The sequence below is a fragment of the Heloderma suspectum genome, chromosome 16 (assembly GCF_057233095.1).
Source record: "Heloderma suspectum isolate Gila_16-S chromosome 16, 16-S_ref, whole genome shotgun sequence".
Classification (NCBI taxonomy): domain Eukaryota; kingdom Metazoa; phylum Chordata; class Lepidosauria; order Squamata; family Helodermatidae; genus Heloderma; species Heloderma suspectum.
In genome coordinates, this window is record NC_139473.1 from 21,817,289 (window position 1) to 21,845,086 (window position 27,798).

Sequence of the window (27,798 nt, forward strand, 5' to 3'; positions counted from 1 at the left end):
AATCCGGCGGGAGGTGGGGGGAGGCAGTTGCAGCCCCTTGCCTCTATGAGCGGGTGGCCATGAGTCGGCCTAGTATTACCCCTGGGGTCTCCATCACGGTGTCTTTCTTGGGGACCACTAGGCTCCTGCCTCACCACATTTTGATTTTTTTTTTTTAAGATTGTTTTAAATTAAAAAGCATTCTTGAATTGGGAGTCTGGCACACTGCAAAGCAAAGTGCTGCCCTCCAGGCCATCTCTGTTGAGGGTGGTTCTGTGTTTTTGAGCTCAGATCCTACCTCCGCCTTGCGTCAAGGTTCTTGGACAGGTCGCTGTTCTTCTACTGTCACCAGCTTGCCTTCTGGGAAATGAGTGTGTTGTGACTGGCTGTGCCTGCCATTTTATGAACGGACAAGCCAGCCGCTTGGCAGCCATTTTGTGAAAGCACCCACAACACTCTTAAAATTCCCAATGTGCCTACCGACCCAAAAACGTTACGAACCCCACCTTAATATGGAATTTGAATATTTTCTCCTTTGTTCCCAAAGTGTAGGGGTGTAGGGCTGATTAACCTGTAACACCACAGGGCAACTCCAGTCTGTGTTCAGCTTATGACTCAAGACGCCCTCCCTCCAAGATTGCGCAGCCCCATCTCGCAAATGTGTGGCAACTGAACATGTGGCAGGGTGAGCTCTTCTCAACCCGCAGCAAACCCTTCCGAAAAAGAAACGAACTTAGAACGGCAACACTTGATTTTTGTGAAAATAGACTTTAATGTAATAAATTAGTTTGTTTTTGTTTTTTTAAATAAAAACATAATGCATCCGAATCCCAACACCCCCACCCCACTCAACGGCCCAGGGTGAAAGGAACAAACAATGGCTCCCCCGTCCCTACAAACATGCAGTTGGATGCAAGACTGGGAGACACACCAGGTGTTAAAAACCACCACGACCACACACACCCCATGGCCAGGGAAACAGGCCCCGTGAGGCAAAGATGGCGGCGACGCAGCCGCTGCCCCTCGGCTAGAAGCGCCCGGCAGCTGGAAACTCATATAAGGCAGACCTGAGGAGCAGGTCAGTTTAGGGCTGCCTTGTCTGTTTGGCACGACAGTTGGCAGGGACAAGGGGCAAACGCCCTTCCCCACACAGACGCGGAGACACACCAAGAATTCGCACCAGCCTTTATCAACGCTTCTTCTTGAAATCCCTCCAGCGCTTTCCCTGGGCGAGACATTCGCCTCAGAGTTTTGCTTCAGGTGAAATCCGGTCCCAATTTTCAGCCCACCTTTGACCCGCTGGGCAGAGGAGTTCTTCACTAGCGCCAGGAACCCCAGACGGCGCCTGGCGCTACTGGGAGACCAAAGGTGCCCCGCAACACGGTTGGCATTCCGGTGCTTTCTGTGGGCCTCAGGTAGGGCATCCCCCCCCCATTGTCTCAAAACTCCTCGATCTGAAAATGCATTTGAACTGCCCCGCTTGAGCGGGATCCTCCACATTCACCTCAAAACCTGGCGCCCACTCTGGTGAAAGGTCTTCCAGATGCTCCCACAGGGCTCTCATTCCCTGGAAAGTGGGGCACAGCCAAGAGAAGGTGAGGGTTGTCAGCGGAACCAACTATCCTGGGCCTGACTAGTTGTCCATTTAGCTCAGCAATGGAACAGAACCCAGTCTCAGTGCCTCAAAAGCCACCATCAGGAATTGCACTGTTCATCCCATGCCAGTGCCTGGCCTCTTTTAGATTGGGGGCTTCCCATGGTGCCCACAGATACCTGTTTTGGCACCCCCAGGCCTCCCTACCCCTCCTGGTTTTTATTTTATTTCTTAAGACTTTTTTTTTTAATTTAAAAAATGTTCTTCACCTGGGAGGCTGGCATGCTGGGAAGTGACGGGCCACCCTCAGGTACCACCTCTCTTTGGGTTCAAAAGAGTGTCTTGGTGTTCTGGGGCTCAGACCTCACCTCTGCCTTGTACTTAGGTTCTTGGCCAAGTTACTTTTCTTTTAGCTTCACCTCTTTAAGCCTTCTGGGAAATCATTGTTTTTCAACCAGCCACATCCTCCATTTTATACATGGGCAAGCCCCACCCCCACAGCAACCATTTTGTGAAAGTGCTTATGACACTCTTCCAAAATTCCAAATGCACCCACAAACCCAAACAAGGTTGAGGACCCAGTTTAGATGTTAGTGGGGGGAAAGCAACTAAGTAGATGGCAGGAGCAGGGGGCTGGGGGGAGGAGAGAGTCGGACATGATAGAGATTTGTAAAATTATACATGGTGTGGTAGAAGGATAGAAATAGGTTTTACTTTCATTCTTAACATTCCAGGATATGTGATCACCCAGTGACTCTGACTGGCAAAAGATTCGGGACTGTAAAAAAATAAGGACACCTTCACACATTGCAAACCCCATGATGTGGTGATGGCCACAGGTTTAGATAGTGCTGAAGGGCAAACTAGACAACGTTCATAGAGGAGGAAAGAGGTATGGTAGAACCTCCATGGTCTGCGGCAGTATACCCCTGGCTGGGGGCAACAAGCAAAGGAAGGCTATGGACTTCATGTTCTACATATGGGGCACCAGGAAGACTCTGGCTAGCCATTATGTGGCGGGGAGGAGGCCTGTCTAGATGGACCTTTGGTCTGATCCAGCAAAGCCACTCTTACTGGACAAGCCTGAAACCTGCTTGGGCAGGGCCTGTTCCACAGGTCTGCGTGGATGTGGTCTGCCTGTCCGGCTGGGGCGAGGGCTCTCTCCAGGTAGCAGGACAAATGGTGAAACCTGGGAGCAAATTCCGCCACCAAATTTCGCAGAAGGTGACATTTCGGGGAGATTTTGTATTTGGAGAGCTGCTTGAGAGAAACGCCTGGGGAGGAACCCTGATGAAACTCAAAAGAGATGAATGGCGTTTCTCAGGTGACGGTTTCCACCAATCATCTTGACAGATAATCACTTTCCAGGTGATAGTGTATGGAGGTATGTCCCTAACCGCACCGGAAGCCTTGAACATCCCACTGTGGGGCAAAGAGAATCTTACTCCTCTGTGTCTCTGGATCAAGTGCAGAAGTGTGACAAGACACCCAGTTCATATGACCTAGATTACCCCGAAACTCCGAAGAGAGAAGTCACCATATCAAAACAAGAACACAGGGGAAGGCAGTGATGTGAATCTTCGGGCGGCAAATAAAAACGCCTCCTGGATGAGAACCCCAGGCAAAATCTATTCCCCCCAACTTATAGAAGCTCTCCAGAAAAAACATATAGAAGCTCTCCAGAAAAAACCAACTGCGACAGGCGGGTAGGAGGAAAATTCTGGACTGGGGTGGGGGAACTGCTGCGGCCTAAGGAAGGAGCTTTGATTTCAGGGAGATGTTTGCGGGGATAATGAAGATGGGGAACATCACTATATCACAGCCAAAACCACACACTGGAGAAAAGGTATCTTGAGTGGCATTGCTTCTGCAGAAACCCCTTTCCAGAGTTCTCACTCGTTCCATGGACGTAGCAGCCCATTCTGCAGTCCCCAGAAGCAAAAATGCCAGCATGGTTTAAGTTTCTGATCATCAGAATCCATCCCTCCTTTCTTCCAATGCTCTTCAGTGGCTCAGCTCAGCACCACCACCATGCCGTCCTTGTAAGACCAGAGTCTTGTGCCCTCTGAGAAGAAGGAGCGCCTCTTCTCCTTACTCCAAGGGGACACGTCCCAGGGGCGAGAGGCCCCACAGGGCAAAGCCCCCCCCCGCCCTGGCTGGGAGAACATGAGGCAGTGAAACTTTCCAGCTGCTGAGCAAAGGTGGTGGCTGCGCCCTGTAAGTGAGTGAATGCCGCTGCGGGAGGAAAAACCAGTGAAGGTGAGAGCCAAGAAAAGGATATCTCATTTTGGTAGGTTTACGCAAGACACACATCGTAATTGTGCAGTGGATCTTCAGTCCTGACAGGCACACTCCTCTCCAGGGTTCCAGCCAGCGATGCTCAGCCGCGATGCTCTGCTCCACACCCACCCAGGTTTCCATTTTTCTTTTCCAGCTGACACTCAGCATTAAGACCATAAGAAGAGCTCCACTGGATCAGAAAAAGGGTCCATCTAGTCTAGCATTCTGTTCACTCCGTGGCCAACCAGCTGCTCACGGGAAACCCACAAGCAGGACATGAGTGCTACAGCCCCCTCCTGCCCATGTTCCCTGGCAACTGGTGCACAGAGGCAGACTGCCCCTGATACTGGAGGCAGCATAGAGCCATCAGGACTAGTAGCCATTGGTAGCCTCCTCCTCAATGTGCATCACTTTACACTTGCATACTTTGAACTACATTTACCATTTTAATGCCCATTCACCTATTCTGGGCACATCCTTCGGGAGCGCTTTCCAGAAGGATCTCTCCAGGTGGGGCAAACGGGCATTCAACAGCTGTGGAGCACGTTCAGATCTCACTGGGCCTTGGGGGTGGGGGTTGCACCCTTGGGGGCTTGGGATTAAAATCTTTACTTCTGCACGCTCCGGGGTTCTCTCAGACACGGTGATCTCTCTCGATCTCTCTTTTTCTCAGTGGGCCCACTTTGGCTCCATTCTGTTGGCACTCAACAGCCGAGGTCGCTTTTAGAAGGTACCACTAATCATCCACCACACTGGAGGGCAGCAGGCTTATTTAGGGGAGGTGGGGGCTGGCCATGTGGCACCCACAGCTCGGTCTTCCAATGCCTCACACAACTGCTCACTCACCACTGCCTGTGCCTGCTTGCTGCCGGCTGAAACACATGCTGCAACGAAGCAGTGGCAACAGCACATGAGTGCGTCACATGAGCAGAAGAGCGCATGCACAATGCTTGTGGGAGCGGGTGCCTTGGGCTCCGGGCCTTCCCCACTATTGGGCAGAATGCGGTGTCATGAAAGGGCAGCAAATTGTGGCGTCTTCAACAGGTCTTGCCTGCGTTTTTACTACAAGGAATGAGGGCAGAAGGATTTTCTGCCTCACGTGCCCAAATAACCTGACTGCCTTTGGGGTGCTGCATGCCCTGACTTGGAGGGCCAAGGGGGCACCCCTGGCCGCTCCACCTCAGGCAGCCTCTCGGTCCAGCTCTGCCTGGGTTGGCTGCTTCTCTGCTCAGTCCGGTGCCTTTCCAAACGCTGCCCGCGATGCGTTGGACAAAAGCAACGAGACGTCGGGCCAGTCAGCAACAGGCACCAAGCCCCTGGCTTGGGAAGACAGGAACAGCTGAGGCGGAGGGGTCAGGAGGTCCTGCCCCTGCTGCCCACACCCCTCAGCATCTGATGCCTGAGGCAGCCGCTTCAGTCTGCATTTTGACAGGGCCAGCCCTGTTCCAGCCCTTCCTCAGTTCAAGATATGCCCACCCAAGAAAACTATTTGCCAACTGACCATGGATGCAAAGCGTTCTGAAAAGGCTTGATGTGGGACTTACGTGATTTCTCTCTGTCATTTCTCTCCCTCCCTCTGTCTCGCGTGTGTCACTGGACTCTTCTCTTCCTCATTCGCTGAGGGACGCAGCCGGCCATGGTGCACAAGGACAGGCAAATACACAAGGAATTAGACTGGAACACCTCTCCCCACCGCACTGCCTCATGAACTGCAGCCTTGCGTGAACCCACGTTGTTGCCCCAAATGCCTCTGAGCATGTGAAGAGTGCCTCTTGAGCACCACTGAGAAGCCAAAGCCCATCCTGAAGCTATCATGGACTTAGGGGGAAAGGTTTCAGGTCAGAACTGGCTGGAGATGGATTCACCCGTCAATTTTGGTTTCTCTCACTTTCTCATTTTTCTGATCTCAAGTCTTGTAGTGAGTCTGGTTTCGGAAGAGTGGCGAGGAGTCAGGTGTTGAACTGACACAGCATCCTCTATGCTGTTTGTAAATGCACCGAGACCTGCATAGCCTCACAGAGTGGGCACATTGTCGCAACCCTGTAGGCTTCTCACGCAAGATAGCCAGTGCCAAGCGAGTGCAGTGACGGCTGCATGATCTCGTCCTCTGAGATAAGGACTCTCCCGCGAGAAGTGAAAGACAGCCCCCTTCTCCTGAGAAAGGAGGGACTTTCTCATGACAGGCTGTGAAACTTAGGGGAGACACTTACAAAATCCCCCAGGCTGGCTTTGCTCCGTGGTCTCAGTTCAAGGGGGAACATGCACTACCAGCCTGGAGAAATCTGCTGGTCCATGAGGACCAACGCCCGTGCGCTGTGCCCTGGCACACAACCAGCTGGGATGGAGGACTGCTCTGGTCTGCTGAAGGGATGCGTGAGCTACCTTTGCATTTCTTTCGGCCTCCATTTATCAGCTGGGTAATCAATAAACTGTTAATACATTTTTGTATGCCATTTTGCTCCAGTATACAGTTTTTGCAAGCAATTTTCCTAATAATTTTTGAATATTATATTCAGTAATGTATGCATATTTGCAGCCCACACCTCTAAAATAAGCATTTTTGTATGCTTTTTTGTAATTGGAGAACTCCATTGCAAAATTCGAATGATACCTGTGTGTCGGGTCACATGTCAGTTTGAAGTGCGAATTTAGATACATTTACATTGAAATACGAACCAAACAAATTTCTCCCCCACCCCTACTCAGACATGAGTCACTCCAGAGCAGCCTCCCCCAACCTGGTGCCCTCCAGATGTGTCAGACTACAGCTCCCAGGGGTGATGGGAGTTGTAGTCCAACACATCTGGAGGGCACCAGGTTGGGGAAGGCTGCTCAAGAGAGTCTCTGGGGAAGGAGACTGAGCCGTGCAGAATGCGGAGGCTGACAGCAGCAACTCATGTCACACCAAGTTTTACCAGAGCATCCTGAAAAGGGATCAGGGAGTCAGGACAGGTTACGGGAAATGCGGCCTCTCTCTGCTAAACTGGTACAGGTGGGGCCCGGGGCACGTTGCCTGCCGAGGTTTCAGAGTCCTGTGCAAAGCCCATATTCACGGCTGGCTCCGATCCGGCAAAGCGGCCCCCTGTCAGGTTGCCCCTGTTGCCTACTGAATCCTCCAATAGCCAGACTCAACACTCAGACAAAAGGGCTGCTTTCCAAGGCTTTAATTCCATTCAACCTAATGAAGCTTGCAGATGCTAATTGCCTGAGACTCAGAGGAACTACAAAGGAACAGCCAACTAGGGGTTTCTAAGGGTTAGGACGTCAGTTGGTCTCCGTTTAGGAAAAATGCGGCAACTCTCTGAACTTAAGGGGTGGGAGGGGAAGGTCTCCCCCTCTCCCATGGGACCCCGGGGTGCAGCTGTTAACCTCAAGCTGAGCGCCTAAGCTCGGCTCCTGCAATCTCTCGCTTGTGCCTGTGCCTCGTGTCTAAAAGCTCAAGTTGTCCCTCCCTTTCTGTTCCTGGCTCATTGTCGCTCCCAGGAATGTGAGTGGGGAGGGACTCCCCCTCTAGCTGCGCCTCTGAAATCTGAGAGAGTTCCTCTCCCACAAATTGTATCTCCTCCTCAGAATCAGAGCTGCCTTGGGACTCTATGGGCTCAGATACAACCCTGACACCCCCTTACCTGCCTCCCGAGGCTTGGCTCACCAGGCAGCGCTCTGTCCAATGGCGCAGCGTCCAGGAAGTTTGAGGGAACAAGGCCCTTCTGCCCGCGTATCTCCCCCTGCAGGTAGAGAAGGGAAAAGGCATAACGCTTAAAAAAAAACTTGGAATGCAGTTGTGGCCGAGCTCGGCGGTCTCACAGAGCACTTTGTTTTTCAGCCTGGCCCTCTTGGCTCTTGAAGAATGTGCCCCAGCCGCCAATGACTTTGTTTTGGAAGCCTTTGCAAGCAAAGATGAATGGGGCAAACGGCCAGAGACCTCAGAGCGGAAGAGCGTCTGCATAGGGTAACTGTCTAAAGAGTTTGGACCGGTGTTCCCCAACCTTGTGCCGTCCAGATGGGTTGGACTGCAAGTCCCAGCATCCCCCAGACAGCCATGGCTGGCTGGGGGATGCTGGGAATTGTAGTCCAACCCATCTGGACGGCACCCATTGTGGAAGGCTAGTTTGCAGCAACAGAAAGGTTCTGTACTTACATAATAGAAACCATCGTCATCCATGGAGCTGAGCACCATCACGATGTCCCCTGCACAAAACCTTAGCTCTGCCTAGAAGGAAACATCAAGGACAGCAGTACCGATCAGTGGAGAGTCACTTTGAACATGGGCGAGAGGGAGAGGGGGACTGCCCTTCTCCATTTTCAATTTTCACCTGGAAATTAGCCGTTTTGGTGGGGTGGGCATTTCCCCAAAGATCCCTGCTGGCTGCTGCTGCTTCCTCCTTCCTGGAGGAGCTGCTCGCGTGGCCTGAGCAGCAACTTCCCCGGCAGCCCTTCCACAGGCTGCAGTGAGGGGGATGAGAGGGGAAGAGGGGCCCTTCCACCTGCCCTGCTGAAAGGCCCCTTTGCCCCCTCTTCCCTCCCATTCCCTTTTTACTTGCATGTTGTGTCTTTTTAGACTGTAAGCCTGTGGGCAGGGACTGCCTTCTTTTATGTAAGCTGCTCCGGCAGCGTTTTGGCTGAGGAGAGGGATAACAGTATTTGAAATAAACAAATAAAACATGTTAAGGGCTTGCTTTTAGAATATAAAGCCCTTCATGATTGGGACCCAAGTACCCAAGAGACAGCCTCCCCATCACCTGGTGACGAGGTTCCTTCGACCTGCAGGAGATGCCCTGCTCGTTGTCCCCCCCCCCCTCCAGATAAGGGGGAGAGGGTAGGGATGTGAGATGGGGCATTCTCAGAGGTGTCTCCACCCTGTTTGTGGAACTCCCTCCCAGGAGAGATGCAATTAGCCCCCCTGCGAAAACTTTTAAAGATAAAGACCTTTTGCTTTACGAAAGCCTCTGGTGCCTGGCTTGTTGGCTTGGGTGTGTTTAGGGCAGATGACTATTGTAGCACTTTAAATGGTTTTATTGGGATAGATGGATTTTATTGTTGTTTTACCGGCACTTGCTTTATTCATGTCCTAAGCTGCTCTGTGCAGCTTTGGAGGAAGGAAGGGCATAAGAATTTAGAATACATGAACAAGCAAGCATCATGTTGGGTGCTTCCCGATGGATGGCTCCCACTGCTACCAAACGGAAGGCATCATGTGGCCCTTCTTGTTTTTTCTTCCCTAACGGATTTTTTTCTGCCAAGAAAAAAGCTGGAAGAAGCGGCAGGAAAGCATGGGAGGGCTACAAATGGAAGACAGCGTCGTCTGGACAACTTGTAAAAAATCCAGTGTGACTGCACCATAAAAACGCTCCCCGGAAGCACCCGTATTCTGGGCAGGGTGACATCACGAGGCCTGCAGCCAATCATGTTTGATATTAGAGGCAGCGTGCCTATGTGCACTGGTTGCTGGAACATGGGCAGGGGGGTGCTGTTGCACGCATGCCCTGCTTGGGGGCTTCCTGCGGGCAGCTGGTTGGCCACTGTGTGAAGAGAACGCTGGACGAGATGGACCCCTGGCCTGATCCAGCCTCAGGGCTCTTCTGATGTCACTGACGCCATGTGAGAGCAGTTCAAGGCCAGGGGAATCTCTTTCAGCCCGAGGGCTGAATGCCGTTGATGAGAAGGTGGGTGGTTCCCAGGGACAGGACAGGGCTGTGCTCTCAGAAAGAACAGGCGCATCGCTCGGGAGCTGCTGGGGTCGCTGCTGTCAGTAGAGGCCGAGTGGCTTCCGTGGCGAGTCCCTGCTCTGGTGGCCTCACGTTCAGACTACTGCAATGCGTTCTATGTGGGGCCGCCCTTGCAGCTGGCCCTGGACCTGCAGCTGGTGCAGAATGCAGCAGCCAGAATACTGCTGTGCACATATTACACCGATGTCCAGGCATCTGCACTGGCTGCCTATTAGCAACCGAGTCAAATAGAGAGTGCAGGACACGGAAGAATGGGCTCAGGTTACAGGAAGCCGGATTCCGGCTGAACATCAGGAGAAACGTCCTGGCTGTAAGAGCAATACGACAATGGAACCAATTGCCTGGGGAGGCGGTGGGCTCTCCCACACTGGAGGCGCTCAAGACGAGGCTGGACAGCCATCTGTCAGGGATGCTCTGGCTTGGATTCCTGCACTGAGCAGGGGGTTGGACTCGATGGCCTTGTAGGCCCCTTCCAACCCTGCTACTCTATGATTCTATGATTCTACAGGGTCTTGCTGTTGGCATCGAAAGCCCTGAACAGCTTGGGACCCACTTACCTGGCAGATCATCTTCCCCAAGACAGACCTGTGTGAGCATTACGATCAGCGGAGGAGGCCTTGCTGGGGGCCCCATGACCTGCAAACTGCCACCTCGCACCAACCAGGAAGCGGGCCTGCTCCGTGGTGGCACCCAATGTATGGAGTGCAGTGGAGGCTGGTGGCTCCGATGTCAGCAGGGCTGTGAATCCGCCCAGAGGGCATTCCCCACTGACATCAGTGCCACCAGCCTCCACTGACGGATTGATCCCCCCCCCCCCCCCGGTATTTGGGAGGCGCCAACTGCATCAGGCTTTAGACCCATTTCTTTGCCCAGGCCTTCTCCGCGTGAGTGTGCCGCCCAGTCTGTAACGACGGTGTTGTTTTGATTGACTGAATACCCTTAAATGGCAGCAAAGTCTACAAAGCCGTGCCTTTCTGCCCTTTTGGGGGCAGGGAGGTGGGATCTAAATAAAATAAATGACTGAAATAAAAATAAAACAATGCAGTTGTCGTTCCCCCCAGCCCCCCCGCAACTGCCGTGCCTTCCTAGTGGAGCAAGTATTACATGAACAGGGGTTGCAGCTCACCTCTGTGTCCAGGTTGGGAGAGTTTTCTCTGGGGTCGTAGTCAAAGATGGCCACCATAGTCCTTGGGGTGTCATCTTCAGAGCTAAGGTCCTGACGGTCCTGTGCTCCTGAAAGAGAACGGACATGTGCAGCATGCCAGGAAGGCTCCTGCTTCCAGCGATGACGAAGCGGGACGTTTCAGGAGCTCCGCAGGTTTCGTCAGCTCCTCCCCTCGGAGAGCTCCTTCGGAGTTCTCACTGGTTATGACTGAAACTCGGAGCGGATTCACCATCTCACTGACTCTGGAGCCATTAGAGGTCCCAGGTGTTCAGTGGGATTTACTGCCAGGTAAGCATGCACAGGACTGCAGCTTTAAATATTTGTCACACTGCACCTAAGAACCATCTTACTCCTCCTCCAAGAAAAACTGGATTCTATGCCTGGTATCGATTTTACAAGTTAACCAAACCTCCTCTTATTGTTGCATTGCTTATTCTGCATGTTTCAAATCGGACTGCATCACGGAATTATGTCTTGCCTCCATGTTCCGCAAGTCTTGTCCAACCGCCTCTGGCTTCTGAGACTGGACAGGTGTGGCTCACAGTCATTCGAGCTCCCATGAGGGCTAGAAACTTGTCTCCCCCTCCCCTTAAAATAAAAGCAGACGACTTCAGGAGGCTGAATTCTGGCTGGGCCTACGCCACACACAGTTGTTTGGAGGTGGGGGGGCGGGGGGGCGCTTCCACAGAACAGATGGAAGGAAGGAGCAAGAGCCGCAGCAGAAACGTACGATCATGTGGGCAGAAAGGAGAGACGTCAAGGGCGCCACAACTAAGGTCCAGGAGGCACCCGAGAGTCTGGGACCAGGGACGTCTTGCTCTTTGGCTCACAACCTCCCCGGCCTGGCGAAGGATCCGTGCTGGCTGCTCCCTCGAGCATCTACGTTCGCCTCCCTCAGTGTCAATTTGATCAAACAGGAGCATGCAATGCAGCAGTGCAGAAGCTCTCTCAGCCTGAGGGCTGAATTCCATTTCAGAGAAGCTCTCGGGGGCCACATTCAAGTGGTGGGCGGGGTGCCCCACATCACTCTGCCCCCTTCCCTCACCCACCAATTGCTTGGTGGTTTTGCTTTTGCATGTTTCACCTTCCCATTCGAAAAGGCTGAAATACCCCTCCTAACGCTGGTATTTTTGGCCCTGGCCCTGTGCCTTTGGCCCTGCCCACCCCTGAAATGCAGCCCCTGAGAGCTTCTCTAAAATGAATGTGGCCCTCCGGCTGAAAGAGGTTCAACATCGCTGTTGTATACCTTCCCTTCGGATAGTGTTTTGCATGTTTTGCATGTTTCATCTTTGCATGTTTTGCATGTTTGCATGTTTTTGCATGTTTGCATGTTTTGCATGTTTCATGTTTGCATGTTTTGCATGTTTCATGTTTTGCATGTTTCACCTTCCCATTTGAAAAGGTTGAAATACCCCTCCTAATGCTGGTATTTTTGGCCCCGGTCCTGTGCCTCTGGCCCTGCCCACCCCTGGAATGCAGCCCCTGAGAGCTTCTCTGAAATGAATGTGGCCCTCCGGCTGAAAGAGGTTCAACATCGCTGTTGTATACCTTCCCTTCGGATAGTGTTTTGCATGTTTTGCATGTTTCATCTTTGCATGTTTTGCATGTTTGCATGTTTTTGCATGTTTGCATGTTTTGCATGTTTCATGTTTGCATGTTTTGCATGTTTCATGTTTTGCATGTTTCACCTTCCCATTTGAAAAGGTTGAAATACCCCTCCTAATGCTGGTATTTTTGGCCCCGGCCCTGTGCCTCTGGCCCTGCCCACCCCTGGAATGCAGCCCCTGAGAGCTTCTCTGAAATGAATGTGGCCCTCCGGCTGAAAGAGGTTCAACATCGCTGTTGTATACCTTCCCTTCGGATAGTGTCACTGCCCAGATGTTGTCAGGGGTCACATCGGGGCTTCATGGGGCTGGCCCCCTGCTCTATGAGGGGCAGAGAGTGGTGGATAAATCCAATGGTGGCTTAATCTTTCAAACATGCCTCAGCGCGACCTTCTTGCATCACACTTCGCGACTGGGTGAGAATTTCCGTTCAGTTTGCTTTTGATATGAATTTCCTGAGATGCTCAAATTTCTTGATATTGGGGATGGAAAGAACGTGAGGTTCCAAACATTCGAAGCGGGGACAACCTGGAATGGACAGATTTGGCCGTCCCTATGTCCCCTGGCTGGGAATCTGGGATCCAGTCTGGGAATCGTGGATCCAACCCAGGGCAAAGGAGAAGCGACACTCACCAAATCCCGGCTCCTCATCTTCCTCCCGGTCTCGCTGCCCTGTGGGGACAAAAGGTGAGCCGTGAGTGGATGTGCGTTTGTCAGTGTCACCTCTAAGTCAGCCAGGTCCCACAGGCAAAGATGTCACCGTGGAAAGTTCCAGAGGGCATGGCTGAGGGCAAGCCCTAGGAAATGAGGACCAACAGGGTTCATGCACTTCATCATAGAACAGTAGGGTTGGGAGGGGCTGGGATGGGGAATCTCTTTCAGCCCAGGGGCCGAAATCCATTTTGAAGAGGCTCTAGGGGGCAGCATTCCACTGGAGGGAGGAGCCAAAGGCCAAATGGGCGAGGCCAAAATACAAAAAATATAAACATATTTTAACCAAAAGATCCTACTGCCAGACTTTGGAGAGGCGTTCCAACCTTTTAGAATGGGAGAAAACTGCACAAGATCTGGGAAACGGCCAAACGATGGGTGGTCGGGGGGAAGGGGAGGGGCGCGTCCTTCTGGGGAACGGTGGAGGAGCAGAATGGGACCCCAGGTGGGGTGGACTTGGTGCTTGGCCCTGCCGTTCTGCAGCCCTGCTGTACAAATACCAACCTTTCTTGGACCGCCGAGGCTTCGGAGGACAAACTGCGGGGCACTGAGGAAGCGGAGAAGGAGAAAATGCACCATTGCCTGCATCGAAAAAAGCCCCCCCCCCCCCGCAAATTAACAAAGCCATAGAATCAACAAGATAACAAATTAGGGCAAGAAGAAGATTTACAAGTTAATCTTTTGTAGCATCTATTTAAGTTTCTGGATTCGGCCCTGGATGCAGAAATTGGCTTTGGGGATAAACAGCTGTGGAGACACTCTCAAAAAATAAGACTTCGGCTGCCTTGAGGACCGTGAATGAGCCTATTCCCAGGCAGCTGAAGGGCAGTCAAGGACACCGCAAAAGGGCGTAAATGCCCCCCTGATGGCTGGGAATGTTTGGCTGAATGGTCCGAAATCTCTCTCCAGCATTTTGAAGGTGACACCCTCCAGCTCCCTAGGAGAGGCAGAGAAACAGTTTAAAACAAGTCTGAATTGGGGAGCAGAGAGCAGTGAGGTTCTGTGCTGGACTTTAGGAGGCTTCGCACAGATCAGAGTTCTGCTCTGGGAACCTGAGGCAGGATCTGTGGCTTTGCTGCCTGCTGCAGGAAGGCAGATCTGTTTCTGCTATGCTGTGCTACGCAAGCCATTCTCCATGCGCCTGCTAGTTCAGGGGTGTTGAACCTCCTTCAGCCCGAGGGCCAAATTCCACTCTGGGGTTCTCGGGGGCCACATTCCAGGGGTGGGTGGGCCAAAGGCAAAGGGAGCAGGGCCCCAAATCCCCAAAATATCAGCATATTTTAGCGCAACGCTCCACCAGTAATTCAGCCTTAGAAGGGGCACATCATCCTTTTAGAATGGGGGATAAAATGCACAAAACTTGGGAAACCACCAAACCACTGGCAGGCAGGGGGAAAGGGGAGGGGACATGGCCATCTCCATGGATTGGGACCCCAGGAAGGCTGGATTTGTCCCATGGGGCTCAGCACCCCTGCCCTAGTGAGATTCAAGCAGGTAATGCAGCCAAGTAGAGCACCGAGTGTTTCTGCCAGCATGCTGGTTGAAAGGTGGCCTTCTTGTAAGAGTTGCTTCCTCGCTCCATCGCTGTCCACCTGGACCTCGGAGACCATGTTGCACGGGATGTACCCCATTCTCCCTCCACTTTCTCCTCGGTAGAACCCATCGGCATCCTTGTGGCCATAGACCTGCAGCAGCAGACAGAGCGGGAGACAGGCGACTATTTGCAAGGGAGCTGAAAGCAGCTGGCGAGAGAGCTGGCTTCCTCTGATGTAAACACGCTCGCCCCCACCAGCGCAGTTCTTCTGCCCCAGTGTCGTCAGCCGTGCTCAAGCAGGCTTGGTGACAGAGGGGAGAGGGTATGCACCCCACGAACAAGGATCCGTCCCGACTCCATGCCTCCAGCGCTGCCACGTCTACTCAGAAGTAAAGGTGGAATAGAAATGTGATAGATGAAAGAAAGAAAGAAAGAAAGAAAGAAAGAAAGAAAGAAAGAAAACCCGACTGTCTTGTGCGCTCCCCAAGCCCATGTTCCCGTGGGGCAGAAATCTATTTGTTAAAAAAAAGAAAGCAGACGAATGGGCCTAATGGATAACGTTGGGAGAAACCGAGCTAAATTGAATGCAAACCTCACCGTCCAACATACTTCCCCCCCCATGCTTCCCCCCGCATCTAGCCCATCTTCCCCAACCCAGCACCCTCCAGATGTGTTGGAATGCAACTCCCATCACCCCCAGCATGCTGGCTGGGGCTGATGGGAGTTGCAGTCCAACAGCTCTGGAAGGGGCCAGGCTGGGGAAAGCTGATCTCGCCTTGCAGAGAGAGCATGGAGGCCTGCTCCCCACTGGGCGACCTTTCCCAATAAGGGCATTGCCCAGCGGCGGATTGTGCAGGTGACTCAGCATATTTCTTCTCAGCCCTGCTCTCACCTTCAGAATCTGGCCCTCCTGGAAGGGGAGTTCCTCCTCTGCCGCATCGGGGTTAGGAGACATCGAAGCGGGGTCGTAGTCAAACAGGCCCACGAAGAGCCGTGCGGCGTCCCCGTCGTCCATCGTGTCGGGAGAAGGGCTCCTCCGGGGCCCTGGCCAAGACACAGGCGAGGTGCTCGTTTCTGGAGCAGGTGAGTCACCCAACATTCGTTTTGGACGGGCTGGATGGATCCTCTGTTCTTAACTGCTCGCTCCCCTTCCCCTGGGAGGGCTGACCCGAGACATTTTGGCGCTGCCGCAGTCAATCCAGAAATGGACATGTCCCTTGTCTAACTAGCACGGTGTCAGGGTGGACACTGAGCCCATAGAATCCCAGAGTAGTTCTGATTCTGAGGAAGAGCAGTCGCTCCTGGGAGAGGAGCGCGCTCCTCTTTCCCAGGGCCCACAGCTGACGGAGATTCCTCCCACCGGCATTCCTAGATTAGAAAGCAGTCCAGGGAGTGACCGAGCAGAGATAGCAGACTTGGTGGATGCGCGACGCAGACGCAGAGAGCGGCGCCAGATGGAGGGCGCAGCAAGGAGGCGCAGTGCCCGGTTGGCGCGCAAACAACGGCTGTGCCCAGAGGCTCCAAGGGAAAAGGGGAGGGACCCTCCCTAGTCCTTAAGTTCAGGGGTCTGCCAGTAATCCCCTTTCAAACGGGGACCAACTGTTCCAACGTAGGGCATAGGTACTGTGCTGCTCAGATCTAGTTGCAAACGGTATAGTTGTTAAGTTATAAAAGAAGAATAAAGCTTTGAAAGGAATCCCTTTGTCTGTGTCTGGACTTAGCTACTGGATTAGACTGAGAGAGCCCTCCAAGGAGCCCTTGACACACGGGGCACCATCCACCAGGAAGTTCTCCTGCACAAGTTTCAATGCAATGGATGGGAACTATGCAAGAGTGCTACCGCCCCTTCCACAGGTCCAGCTCATTTCAGTGGGACCTACCCAGGAGAACTTGCCAGGGATTGTGCCTCAGGCAGTTTTTCTGAAGTTCTAAGGGACTGTAGAAAAACTTACAAAATGTGGCACTGGACACAGAATTCAGCTTCCTTGGAATCTCAGGGTTTTTTTTTTTTTACGAAAACACAGAACAACACAGCAACCCAAGTTTCTAGCCCTCATGTTTCTAGCTGCAAAGATATACTTAAAAGCAGGTGAGTGGTGGCTGCTGATATCTCAGAAGCCAGAGATGCCGTGTTCATGTTTGTGCATGGCGCACATTGCATTGGCTTGGCAGAGCTCCTTGTTGCTCTCCATGCCTAGCAAGTCTAATAAATAATGCAAATTTAGGGATGTACGAAAGTGACTTACCTTTCACGGATTATGTTGATGGTGGGGGGGGAGGCGTTCTGTCCCTCCCCCCGGAATCCTGGCCGGGGGGGGAGGCGTTCCGTCCCTCCCCCCAGAATCCTGGCCGGGGGGGGCGGCGCTCCATTCCTCCCCCCGGAATCCTTGAATGGCCAGCTGTGCTCCGCGGCAGCTCCGCGGGCCAGGCCTGGCCTGGCCAGGCCAGAGCCATCCGCAGCCAGATTTCCGGCCGTGGAGGGCTCTGGGTAAAAAAAAAAAGGAAAAAAAAAAGGAAAAAAAAACCCACATACACAACTGGCGGCCCCAGGTGAGTCTCGTCCCGGGGGGGATCCGCAGGGGGGTGGGGGGGCAGGCCGTTCCACCACGGAGTTCGGGGGGCCGAATGCACTGGCATTTGGCCTCACCGAGATCCGTGGCGGAATTCTCTGACATCCCTATGCAAATTAAGGTTGTGTAACACAGGGTTTTTGTTTAAAGGGGGGCTGTCAAATTCGGATTGCCTATTAACATTTCCTAAACTGCAGCCCTTCAGGGCACCCCCAATCCACCACCTGAAAATGAACTCCACAGCATTTTTGGTTGGAAGCCATCTGGCGTGTCCGTCCCGTTAGCAGCTCGCTTACAAGATGGCAAACTCTGTGAAAACCTTGCTGCACTTATCCTCATAACACCCCTGTGGGGAAGGGCTCTGGTGTTCCCATTGTGCAGATGGGAAAACTGAGGCTAAAGTGGGACTTGAACCCAAGCCACAAAAATGCCTCAGACTGGCATGGGCTGCTCCCTCCTCCTTGCAAGCTTTCCCCAGAAATTCAGCCGACTCACCAACACTGGCGCCAGGAGGAGCCGCGACTTCTCGCCGTTTCCTCTGCGGCCTTCTGCCTCTCCTGATCGGGCCCTGCCAGGACGTGGAGTTCAGCGGGTCAGGACTGCCGTTCCCTGCCACCTGAAAGAGAAACCTCGGCAGAGTGAGACCCAAGGCCGTCCCCCAGTGTTTGTCCACCGAAATCTTGGCGGCAGCCCACAGCAAGGACACAAAAAGCAGAGCGCTAGAATGCAGTATTCCTCCAGCCAGCAGCGAGAAAACACGGGAGGGTTACAAGATGCAGCCGACGTTCTCAGGACCCTGCAACATTCCAGGAACAAGGCAGGGCAACTGCATGCCAAAAGCGTCGCCTGGAAGTGACCCTTTGGGCCCGGAAGCCCTGTCCGCTCCACTTGTGCCTCCACTCCACCCACAGACACCTCTCTCCGCGACCTCCAGGCTCCCTGCCCCTCCCGATTTTTCTTTGGTTCTTAAGGTATGTGTGTGTGTGTAGTGGGAAGCTGGCATGGTGCGAAGCGAAGGACTGCCTTCCAGCGCCATCCTTGTTTGGGTCCCAAAGTGTGGTTGTGTGTGTTAGAGGTCAGACCCCCACCTCTGCCCCCCACCTCTGCCTTGTCCTTAGGCTCTTGGGCAAGTGACTATTCTGTTAGCCTCACCAGTTTGCCATCTGGAAAATGGGTGTTTTGTGATCAGCCATGCCCCCCACCGCAGCCGTTTCACAAATGGGCAAGCTCCACCCCCATGGCAGCCAGCTTGTGAGAGTGTCCACGACACCCTCTCCAAACTCCAGATGCGTCCACCAACCCCAAAAGGTTGGGCACCACTCTAGTAGGCGCAAAAGGCCACTCCCCTCCCTGCGATCCATCGCCAAACGGGAGCTTTTGCTTTGCGGGGTGTTCCCAACGGTTTGCTGGAGAAGAGGAATACTGCATAGGGCACTTTCGGCGAGTGACGCCCGGCAGGTAGCCATTTCCGGAGCGCTGACATGACAAAAGCCACAGGGGGCATCGCAAAGGCACCACGCGCTCCCGGTAACAAGGGAGCCCTCCGTTTCGTAAAGCACTTGGCACAAGAAGCACAATGCAAGCAAGCTCGGCAGCGGGGAGGCAGGGAGCGCAGCCAGCGTCACGGCCAGAGGAAGCTGTTCACGGACCCGTATCTGCGACGCCACACGGGGGGGCTCCTTCCACGGCTGATCGGGTGCAGCTCTCCAGAGAGAGGGGCTCCGCTCCAGACTCCTGCTCCTCTCTTCGTCGCGGCCCGGGGACCCCTTCCTCCAGCAGAGGTGCCTGGGCGAACGCCCCGGCGATCCACTCCATTCGGTGCTCTCTTCTTCCCAGCTGCTGCATCGCTTCAGCTCTCGCTGCCCGCCGGACCGGGCCGACCCCGACTGGCTGGAGCAGTCGCTCCACCCCTCCTCGCAGTCTGTGGGGGACCCCTCGGCCCGTCCGTCCGAACTTGGCTGGCTGGCCAGGGTGGAGGTGATGGTCACGTCCTGATCCTCCTCGGAGTCGTATTCGATGTTGATCTCCAGGCTCTCCAGGCTGAGGCAGTGGGGGGGCCCCTGGGGGGCATCCTCCCCCGCCTCCCGGGGCAGCGCTCGCCTCTGGGAGATGGGGCTGGGCCTCAGCCTTGCCCAGTGACACAGCCCCAGCTCCGCCCCCACCGCCAGGCTGGTGATCACATCCAAATTCTCCTTGAGGCTCTGCGCTCTGTAGAGGCCTCCAGCCTGGGGTGAGTGGCTCAGCGTGGTCCTGCTCCGCTCCCGGGGGTCTTTCCTCCTCCTGTTTCCCGGGGCCTGGCCACTGGCCTTCTCCTTACAACGGCTGGGTCTCCTCCATTCCGCATCCGGCCCGGTCTGCTTCTCTGGGCAATCCCGCTCCCAGCTCCCGGGACAAGCTTCATCTGCCTCCTCTCTTCCAAACTGCTGGGGGAAGCCCCTTCTGGGTGAGATCTGCTCCGAAAGGCCCTGGTTTCCCTTTGGCTGAGCATTCAGAGGAGGAGGAAGGGCCTCCATCCTTCCAGGGTGGTACGGAGGGCTCTCCAGGAAGCTGTCCGGGGCCTTCTTTTCTGGAGGGCTTGGGATGCATCTGCTGCTTGGGGCCTGCTCCCAGCCTTCCTCCTCCTCTTCTTCTGTCACTTCTGGGATGCTAAACAGGACTTTGCTGCAATGTTTGGGCAACGGCATCTCCAGGACCCGTTCTAGGATCTCTTCGTCGCTATCCGTGTCGCCAAGGTCCAGCTGTGTTCCAGCCCCAGAGATCAGGCCGGTGAAGAAGAAGCAGAGAGAGAGAGAGAGGGAGGGAGAGAGAGGAAAGAGACATTAGAAGGGGCGGCGGGGAGGGCACCTACCGTCACTCCTTGAGCTGGCATTCAAAGAGGATCAGACAAACTCACAGAGGAGGATAGGTCTGTCGAGGGCCTACAACATGGAACCTCCAACATGGAACCTCCAACTTCAGAGGCACTGCACCTCGGAGTACCAGTTTCTCTGGGGGTGGGCGGGGAATGGGGGTGGGCTGCTGCCCTTCCTGTCCTGTGTGTGGCCCCCCCACAGTTGGAAGCTGGGTACTGGCTTGCATGGACCTTTGGCCCAATCCAGCTTCAGGGCTCTTCTTATGCTTGAAATTGCACTAAAATCCGTCGCCAGGGCCAGAGTTACAAATTGAGAGGCCAGGTGCTTAGAAGGAAGTGTTGGGAAAGGTCATGGGGCTGAACATCCAGGCCAAAGGAGCAGCTGGAACAGCTGTTTGGTGATGGGTTCCAGACTGGGTGGTCCTTCCAGCCATTTCAGGCCCATTCAAAGGTCTTATAAATTGCACAGCAACCTTTATGCTAAAACTGCACATTAACAGTGCTTCTTCAGAAGTAACCCCCACAAAGTCCAATGGGACTTACTCTCAGTTAGGTGTGTATCTAGGATTTCAACCTAAGTCACATTAAGATTCAGTTAAGCAAATTCTTAATATGTTTTAACAAAAAATATGTTTTGTTTTGCTGCTCATGGAAAAAATGAGAAGTTCAGGTAAGTGTTGAGTGGAGACTGTGACGGTAGAGAAGCTCTGAACACTGAAGCATGGAATATATTTACATGTTTTTGAATCTACGTCATGAGGACTAGCATCTTGCACTGAGATTCCCACAACTGCGCAGCCTTTGATGGCGTCTGAAGAATGCCACACAAAGTTCGGCCCTGCCTAAATCACCCTGATGGCTCCTTGCCCGGTGTCCTCCTGGGGAAAAAATCAGGCTGATCTCATGAATGTGAACTCCAGCCATTTGAGGATGACAGTGAGTGTGGAAGAAGGACACAAACACAGCCCTTTGGCCTGGACTATAACCACAAAGGCTGCTGGAAGGAACACAGACAGAAGAGTCACCTTCCTAAGATGAGCGTCACGAGGAAGAGAACGTTGGATGAGGTCGAAGCGGAGGAACAGGAACAGCTCCTATCCTTTCAGATGTCTTTGTCGGTGTGAATCTTGTGACACCTGAACCTTCTGTAGACATTTTTATTCCAGTGGAAGAACCTCTCCTGCATTCACCTGATGATGAATCCATGGCTTCATCTGAGCCAGTGCTTGGCCCCTGAACCTGTCTGGAGTGTGTGATATGCAGGAGAGCTTTGACCAGAATCGCTACTCTCTCTCTCTCTCTGAATGGAGCAGCCATAACCAGTCCAGAAACATCTGGAGTGGGGGGAAACAATTTCAGAGCACAGGTTTCAACCTGGTGGCGCCCCCTGGGCTTTTTCACAGATCCCCTGGCACCATCTTGGACCACCACAAGGGCGAAATTGGAGATGGCATCACCTTCCAAACGGTTTCCCTCCTTGCAAAAGACGCTTGCGTGACATAAAATTTCAATCGTCATTACACCACTAGAAAACTTCATTGCAGCTGCATTGAGAACATAGCGTAGAGCTCCAGTCACTGACTTTAAAAAAGGATATTGTATTGCTGATAGAAACAGGTTAGGGCATATTCCCTATAAGGAAGGGCTTGAGAGTTTGGGGTGTGTGGGGTTTTTCAGTTAGAAAACAAGACAACTAGTAGGTTTATAATGGTATGAATAAAGTGGAGAGGGAGTGGACAGACATGCATCTCCCTCTAATATAATATAATACTCAGGGCAGTTGCGTTTGATCAAGAAGTAGCTGATGCAATACTTAATTAACTTGTGGGACTCACTGCTGCAAGATGGTGGGGGCAGGGGGAGTAGCAGCTAGATCAGATGTGTTTAAAAGGGATTCAGGCAAATTAACAAAAGGCTGATCTATGGCTTCTATCAGCTGCAACAACGAAATGAAGCATCCACTGACAAAACTGTGGCTCCAGGCACTCCCTGAACAGTGCCCGCTCCAGGTTTTGGAGGGCTCTTGGGCAAGACCTCCTCCATGGGTCCCCTTCCTCCTCGGTGACTCTACCTTCTCCCCACCATTGCCACTAAATGTGCCTGATCCAGTATGGCAATTCTTAGATTTCTCATAGCTTCTTGCTCTAGCCACTCTTCATAATGCTGATGGGACAGAGGGCTTAAAGATCTGTGCAGATTAAAAGGAACAACAAAAACAATGCAGTCAAACCACAATTATAAGCAACAAAGAGTCTTGTACACCAGAACAGGGCCAGCCCTCCCATGAGACAGAGTGAGTCAGTTGCCCCAGGCAGCAGTTGCTGGGAGGCAGCAGCCAGGTGTTGAAGAAGAGAGTTGTGTGTGCCATGCAGCCTGATCTGCGCCCCCCAGGCTACCCTCTTGGCTTCAGGTGGGGTGGAGAACACTGCCCCATTGCCAGTGTTGAAGAAAGATTCAACAGGCTGTCCAGTCGGCTTTGGTACATGGAATGAGAGGGGGTGATGTCTCAGGCAGCAAAACATCTTGGACCAGCCCTGCACTTTAAAGACTAATACATTTAATTCTGGCATAAACTTTCATGAACTATAGTCCACTTCATCAGATGCATCTGATGAGCATAGGAAGCTGAGGATTCTCCAGCCCTACCTGGAGAAAATGAGGATGGAATCTGTGACCTTCTGCATGCAAGGCAGGGGCTCTACCACTGAGGAATGTTTCTTCCCCTAAAACTAAAGTAAGATTCTAGTCCTCATGGTTGTGAATAAAGGGCTGATTTAAATGGGGAGCTGCTTTATACTGATTCAGACCCTGGGTCCATCTAGCCCAGTATTGTCGACACTGACTGGCAGCAGGGGCTCTCCAGGGATTCAGGTGAGAGTTTTCCTACTTTACCTGGAGATGCCGGGGATCGAACCTGGGGCCTTCTGTATACAAAGCAGGGGCTCTGCCTCTAAGCTGCAAAGTGGGCTGCCATCTACAAAAGCTTCTGCTGGAACAAATGTCTTCTCCTTCAAGGTGCAGATGCGTTGTTCTTTTTGCTGCAACAGACTAACACGGCTACAAGGCCGCGTAGGCCACCTCAGCTTTCATGGACACGGCCTGGACTGCGGTTCATTGATTTCTATGAAACAAATCACGTGCACAGCACTCTGGAAGGGAGAGTTTGCACAGCTACCCCTCTCCACAGAATGAGGGGGACCTCTAGTTCTCACACACACACACACACACACACACACACACACTTTTGATTCCTGTTCTTGAATCTACAGTTTGAAGCAGTGTGGTTAGCCCTGGGATAGCAGACTACCGGGGAGCGAACCTCTCCAACTCCATGATGGAAGAGAAGCAGAACGTAATTGCAATCATAGTGATGTGAAAACTGGGGGGGGGGGGCGGGGGGAGAAAATAAGCGGATTGGAGAAAATGTTGGGGCAGGGGGAAATGATTTTTCCAGGGATTGTAATTTTTTTTTGACCTTGGGAAAAATGGGAAAACCTGTTTCCCCACTACTGCCTCAAATTATACAGCCCCCCTCCCCCCCGTCACTCTTTCTCACTCTCTTCCTGGGCCTTCACATTTCTTTGTAAAGAATAACCAGATAATCAGATGGAGATTCAGGTGAAGGCTGGGCCAACCGGCTGATCAAATCTGCAACTGCCCCTTAAGTCAGTCTCCCTGCAACCTGGTCCAACACAGCTGAGGGGGGCATCGGGCTGGGGGATGTGCCTTGAGCTCTTCGTTATGGTAGCAATGGGACGAGTACCTTCTCTCCGTTTTCTCTGCCGCGGTATTCACCCAGGTTCCATTTGGACTCTCCTTGCCTGCCAGAGCACTGGATCTCTTCCTCCTCTTCCTCCTCCTCCATAATATCGGAGAGGTCAGAACCACGGCTGTGGTCTGCCAAGAGATTCAGTGGACGGTTTCCCGGATCTGACCTTTTCTCTCCCTGCTAGAGAAATTCAAAGGATATCTCTTGGCAGAGAATTAAGCTCCCGTACAAATTGTCCCAGAAGCAAAACGAGTATTTGAACATTGGAAGGTTGGCCAGTTTCCAAATCGCCCTCCTTATTTTGAATGCAGAAGTTCAAATGCATTCATCTTAAAACTGGAAATTTGAATGTTTTAGACCTCTTGGCATTTATTTAAGCATTTTTGCCCTGCTCTTCAGTCAAGTGGTTTCCCAGAGCAGCTTACCAAGATCAGAAGATAAAACATTTCCTGACTGCTTTGATTTGTTTAGCAGGCATCAGATATGAGATAAGATGTGTCAGTTGTCAAACTCTAGATACCATTGGGTGTCATCTGTCAAACCCTAACTACCATCGCATGTCAGCTATCAATCACAAAGACTAATTGCCAGGACATGTCAACTACCAAGTAGAATCAAATACTAAAATGATGCCATGTCAATTGTCAAGGGCAAATATTAGCTATCATGGTGTGCAGCTATCAAGGAAAGTCAAATGCTAACTCCCACTGCACGCCAAATAACAAGTCAAATGCTAACTTCCGTTGCATGTCAACCGTCAGGTACTACCATATACTGAACACTATTAGATGTCAATTATATACATATTTGGACATTCTGGGAATATCCAGTCAGTATTTGCTGTCAAAAGACGCAAGTCTAGGAGTGGATTCATTTTAGCCCATCTGCATCCCACTGCCATTGGTGTGAAGTTTCTGACCCTTGGGCTCCCCAAGCCAAGCAGCCCCTGGAACAAGGCACACAGACCTCTCTCCTGCCCCTGGGCACCAGCGGGGCAGAGTCATCTCTGGAGATGTCTTTCAGCAGCTTGACTCTCCCCGAAGCCCCGGCCACGGATTCCGGGCTCTGCCGCTCGCCTGGGCCCCATTCTGCAGCACTGCCGTCTCCTTGCGCGGAAGGTCTGCCAGAGGAAGGAGACTTTGCCCCCAGGCAGCTCGGATCACTTTCTGCCCCTCCTTGGGGCGATGGCTCTCTCGTCCCCTGGCCCACGGAGGAGGCGACCCCTGTCTCCTGGCCGCTGGTGTTGCTGGCGGAGCGCTCTGGCTCTCTGACGGCAAGGAGGAGCTCCTGGGAAGAAAACTGTGGCAGATGTTTGGGTCGAACTACACAGGGTGTATGTGTGGGGTGGGTGTTATCCGGATCTGGACTGCAGTGGGGACAAATATTTGAATTCCCCCACACACACACACCTGCTGTGGTCATGATCTTGATTGTCACCCCTCCAGCTGCTATTTATCCATTGTTAATTATGTGCTTCATATAACACGTACTTTGGCTCTGAGGTCAACCCCACACTGGTCAGGGGGTGTTATCGGCAGGGCTCCCCATGGTTTCATAGAATAGTAGGGTTGGAAGGGTCTTATAAGACCATCAAGTCCAACCCCTTTTAAAGCTGTTTCAGTTTATGACACTTTAAGCCAGGGGTGCGGAACCTTTCGGCTTGAGGGCTGAATTCCATTTCAGAAAAGCTCTCGGGGGCTGCATTCCAGGGGTGGGTGGGGTTAAAGGCAAAAGGGGCAGCCCCCCCAATACTGCCATAGTTTAGCCAAACATTCTTATTGCCAGTCACTAACTCGCATGAGAAGCCTCTCAACCTTTCAGAATGGGAAGGGAAATACACACACAAAACCTGAGAAACCATTGCGGGGGGGAAGGGGGCCAGGGGAAGGGGTGAGGATTTCTGGGGAAACCCAGAGGACCAGCCTGGGCATGTAGACTTGGCCCGCTGGCCTGAGGTTTGACGCTTCCGCTTTAAACTGATCAGTCAAGCAATTACATGGCGATGTCTTGCCCAATGTGTCTTTGGAGGACCCTGAATGAAAGTGGCTGTTGCTTATTACTGTTCACAACAACAACCCTCCAAGGGCTGATTTTCGCTGACACTTTTGTCAGCATGGTGCCCCATTCCCGTCATTTCAGCCATCTTTTGTGGGGTCACTCTGCCAGGATATTAAACGTTTGCCTGTTAAGAAGCATTGCTCTAAATAGGCTTTGTTTGTCCTCCCCTTCCAGATTGGCTAAGATCATCCACGTGCCCATCGCAGGAAGCGTCGTCTCACTCTAAATTAGGTCCATTTCCTGCCCTCACCCCTATTATGTCAGCTCAAAACCAAATCCAATTGGCTACGTAACACCATGACATCATGTTCACTATGTGGTCCCTGACTGGCTAGGATCATATAATGATGGGAAAGCAAGAATGCCAATCCAAGAATGCCAATCAATCACCCTTGGCTTAGTAAGTTTCCTACTCTCTACACCTAACTGGCTTGATCAGTTCCCTTGCCCCACCTCCCTTGCCTAACAGTAGGGCTGTCTCTGATTAAATCTAACAGCATCTGAAACTATGAACAGCATGAAGAATTCAGATTAGGAGAATATCAAGTCTGCATTTTTGGAAGCAAGTTCGCACACAGGCAATCTGCTTCAATCCCCCCTCCTCCCCCCTGAAAAGTGTTATTCATTTTATTGGGATTAATTTATTTTGTTATACCGCTCATCCATACTAGACTCTCGTGGTGGTGTACATATTTTTAAAAAATACTAACCTAAAAACAGCAGAAACAGCAGTCCTACTACGGACTGAAAAAATTCCGCCAAACAGATAAAAGCATTGTTAAAACCAGCTTGTACTGAACGTTGGGATGCCAGTTCAAAAACTTCTCCTGGTGCTGGAAAGATATAAATATTTCTTTCTGCATCCCCAACAACCCTCTTCCACCCATGTGCTCAGGCTGGTGTGCACGGGAATGACCCCATTGTGCTTTCACATGAATGCTGTGGTGTAATCAGGGTGAAGGAGTGTGGCTGTGGGAGCAATTCAAGCCCAGCTCTCCCCATTCAAAGTCCAACATTCTACCCATCGCAGGCAGCAGACAAGCTGCTGTGCCACACTGTTCCCCTAAATACAATCCCCTCCGCATCCTTTGAGTCTTCCGCTGACCCTAACCCCTCAAAAGAGAGGGCCTGCTTGCCAAGCACCCACCGTCATGCTCACCTGGTTGCCTTCTCCAGGTTCCTCCTGGGCAGCCTTGCTGAGCGGGGCTGGATCGTCAGGCGCTATACCGCCCGCAGCTGGCTCAAGGGCCCCCCCTTCTTTCCTTGGCAGAGTGCCTGCTTCTGGTGGTGTTGCCTGCGGCACTGGAGTCCTTGCAGGAGAGGCGCGCCCATTCACAGATGCCTCCACATACAAGGATCTCGCAGGCTTGTCACTGCTGATGCTTGGCTGGGAGGTGAGTTTGGCCACGGAATGGTTCGCGGCAGAGAACAGCTCCGTCCCACGCGATTGGGAGCCTTGCACGCTGAGGAAGGCCCGCGTATCCCCATACGAGAGCTGAGAGGTAAGGCAGCTAAACTCGGATGGAGAAGGACAGCCGCCCTCTTCCAACAAGGCCGAAGGGATCCGCGCTGGCACTGAATCCACTGACTCGCCATAAAGAGACACGGTTCTTACAGATACTTCCCGGCACGCCTGGAGAATCCGCAACTGGGAAACCTCAGCCAGGACGCTGCCCGCAGTCGGAGAGGTAACTTCCATCACCTGTAACATGGAGCCAGGGAACCTCTGTGAATTGCCAGCAAAATGGGAAAAGCCTGGGGCAGCCTTCTCCAATCTCCACCCCCAGGCGTGTTGGACAACAACTCCCATAACCCAACAGACAGCTGTAGCACCCCACTGTCCACTCATCCACTCTTGTAGCATACCAAGTCCTGAAGCATTCGGACAGGCAGCAGCCAGTTTCAGTTGGGACATGTGAGAATTCACTCTGACAAGGGTTTTTCAAAACAGATCTAC

General features: G+C 52.6%; 1 protein-coding gene across 1 annotated transcript in view; it reads right to left on the reverse strand.

Moving 5' to 3' along the window:
• Positions 1-736: 736 nt before the first annotated feature.
• The window catches only part of TSPOAP1 (TSPO associated protein 1), an 84,547-nt gene continuing 57,485 nt past the window's right edge, over positions 737-27,798 (reverse strand). Inside the window, exons 18-31 of the mRNA XM_084822684.1 lie at positions 27,001-27,543; positions 24,750-25,070; positions 23,778-23,963; positions 18,813-19,901; positions 17,659-17,779; positions 15,486-15,637; positions 14,576-14,744; positions 13,564-13,641; positions 12,982-13,020; positions 10,706-10,812; positions 7,992-8,063; positions 7,503-7,578; positions 5,398-5,470; positions 737-3,808 (exon numbers count right to left, since the gene is read on the reverse strand). Coding sequence (XP_084678810.1) covers positions 5,412-5,470; positions 7,503-7,578; positions 7,992-8,063; positions 10,706-10,812; positions 12,982-13,020; positions 13,564-13,641; positions 14,576-14,744; positions 15,486-15,637; positions 17,659-17,779; positions 18,813-19,901; positions 23,778-23,963; positions 24,750-25,070; positions 27,001-27,543 — 3,012 coding nt within the window. The 3' untranslated portion in view covers positions 737-3,808; positions 5,398-5,411. The remainder of the gene's footprint in view (positions 3,809-5,397; positions 5,471-7,502; positions 7,579-7,991; positions 8,064-10,705; positions 10,813-12,981; positions 13,021-13,563; positions 13,642-14,575; positions 14,745-15,485; positions 15,638-17,658; positions 17,780-18,812; positions 19,902-23,777; positions 23,964-24,749; positions 25,071-27,000; positions 27,544-27,798) is intronic.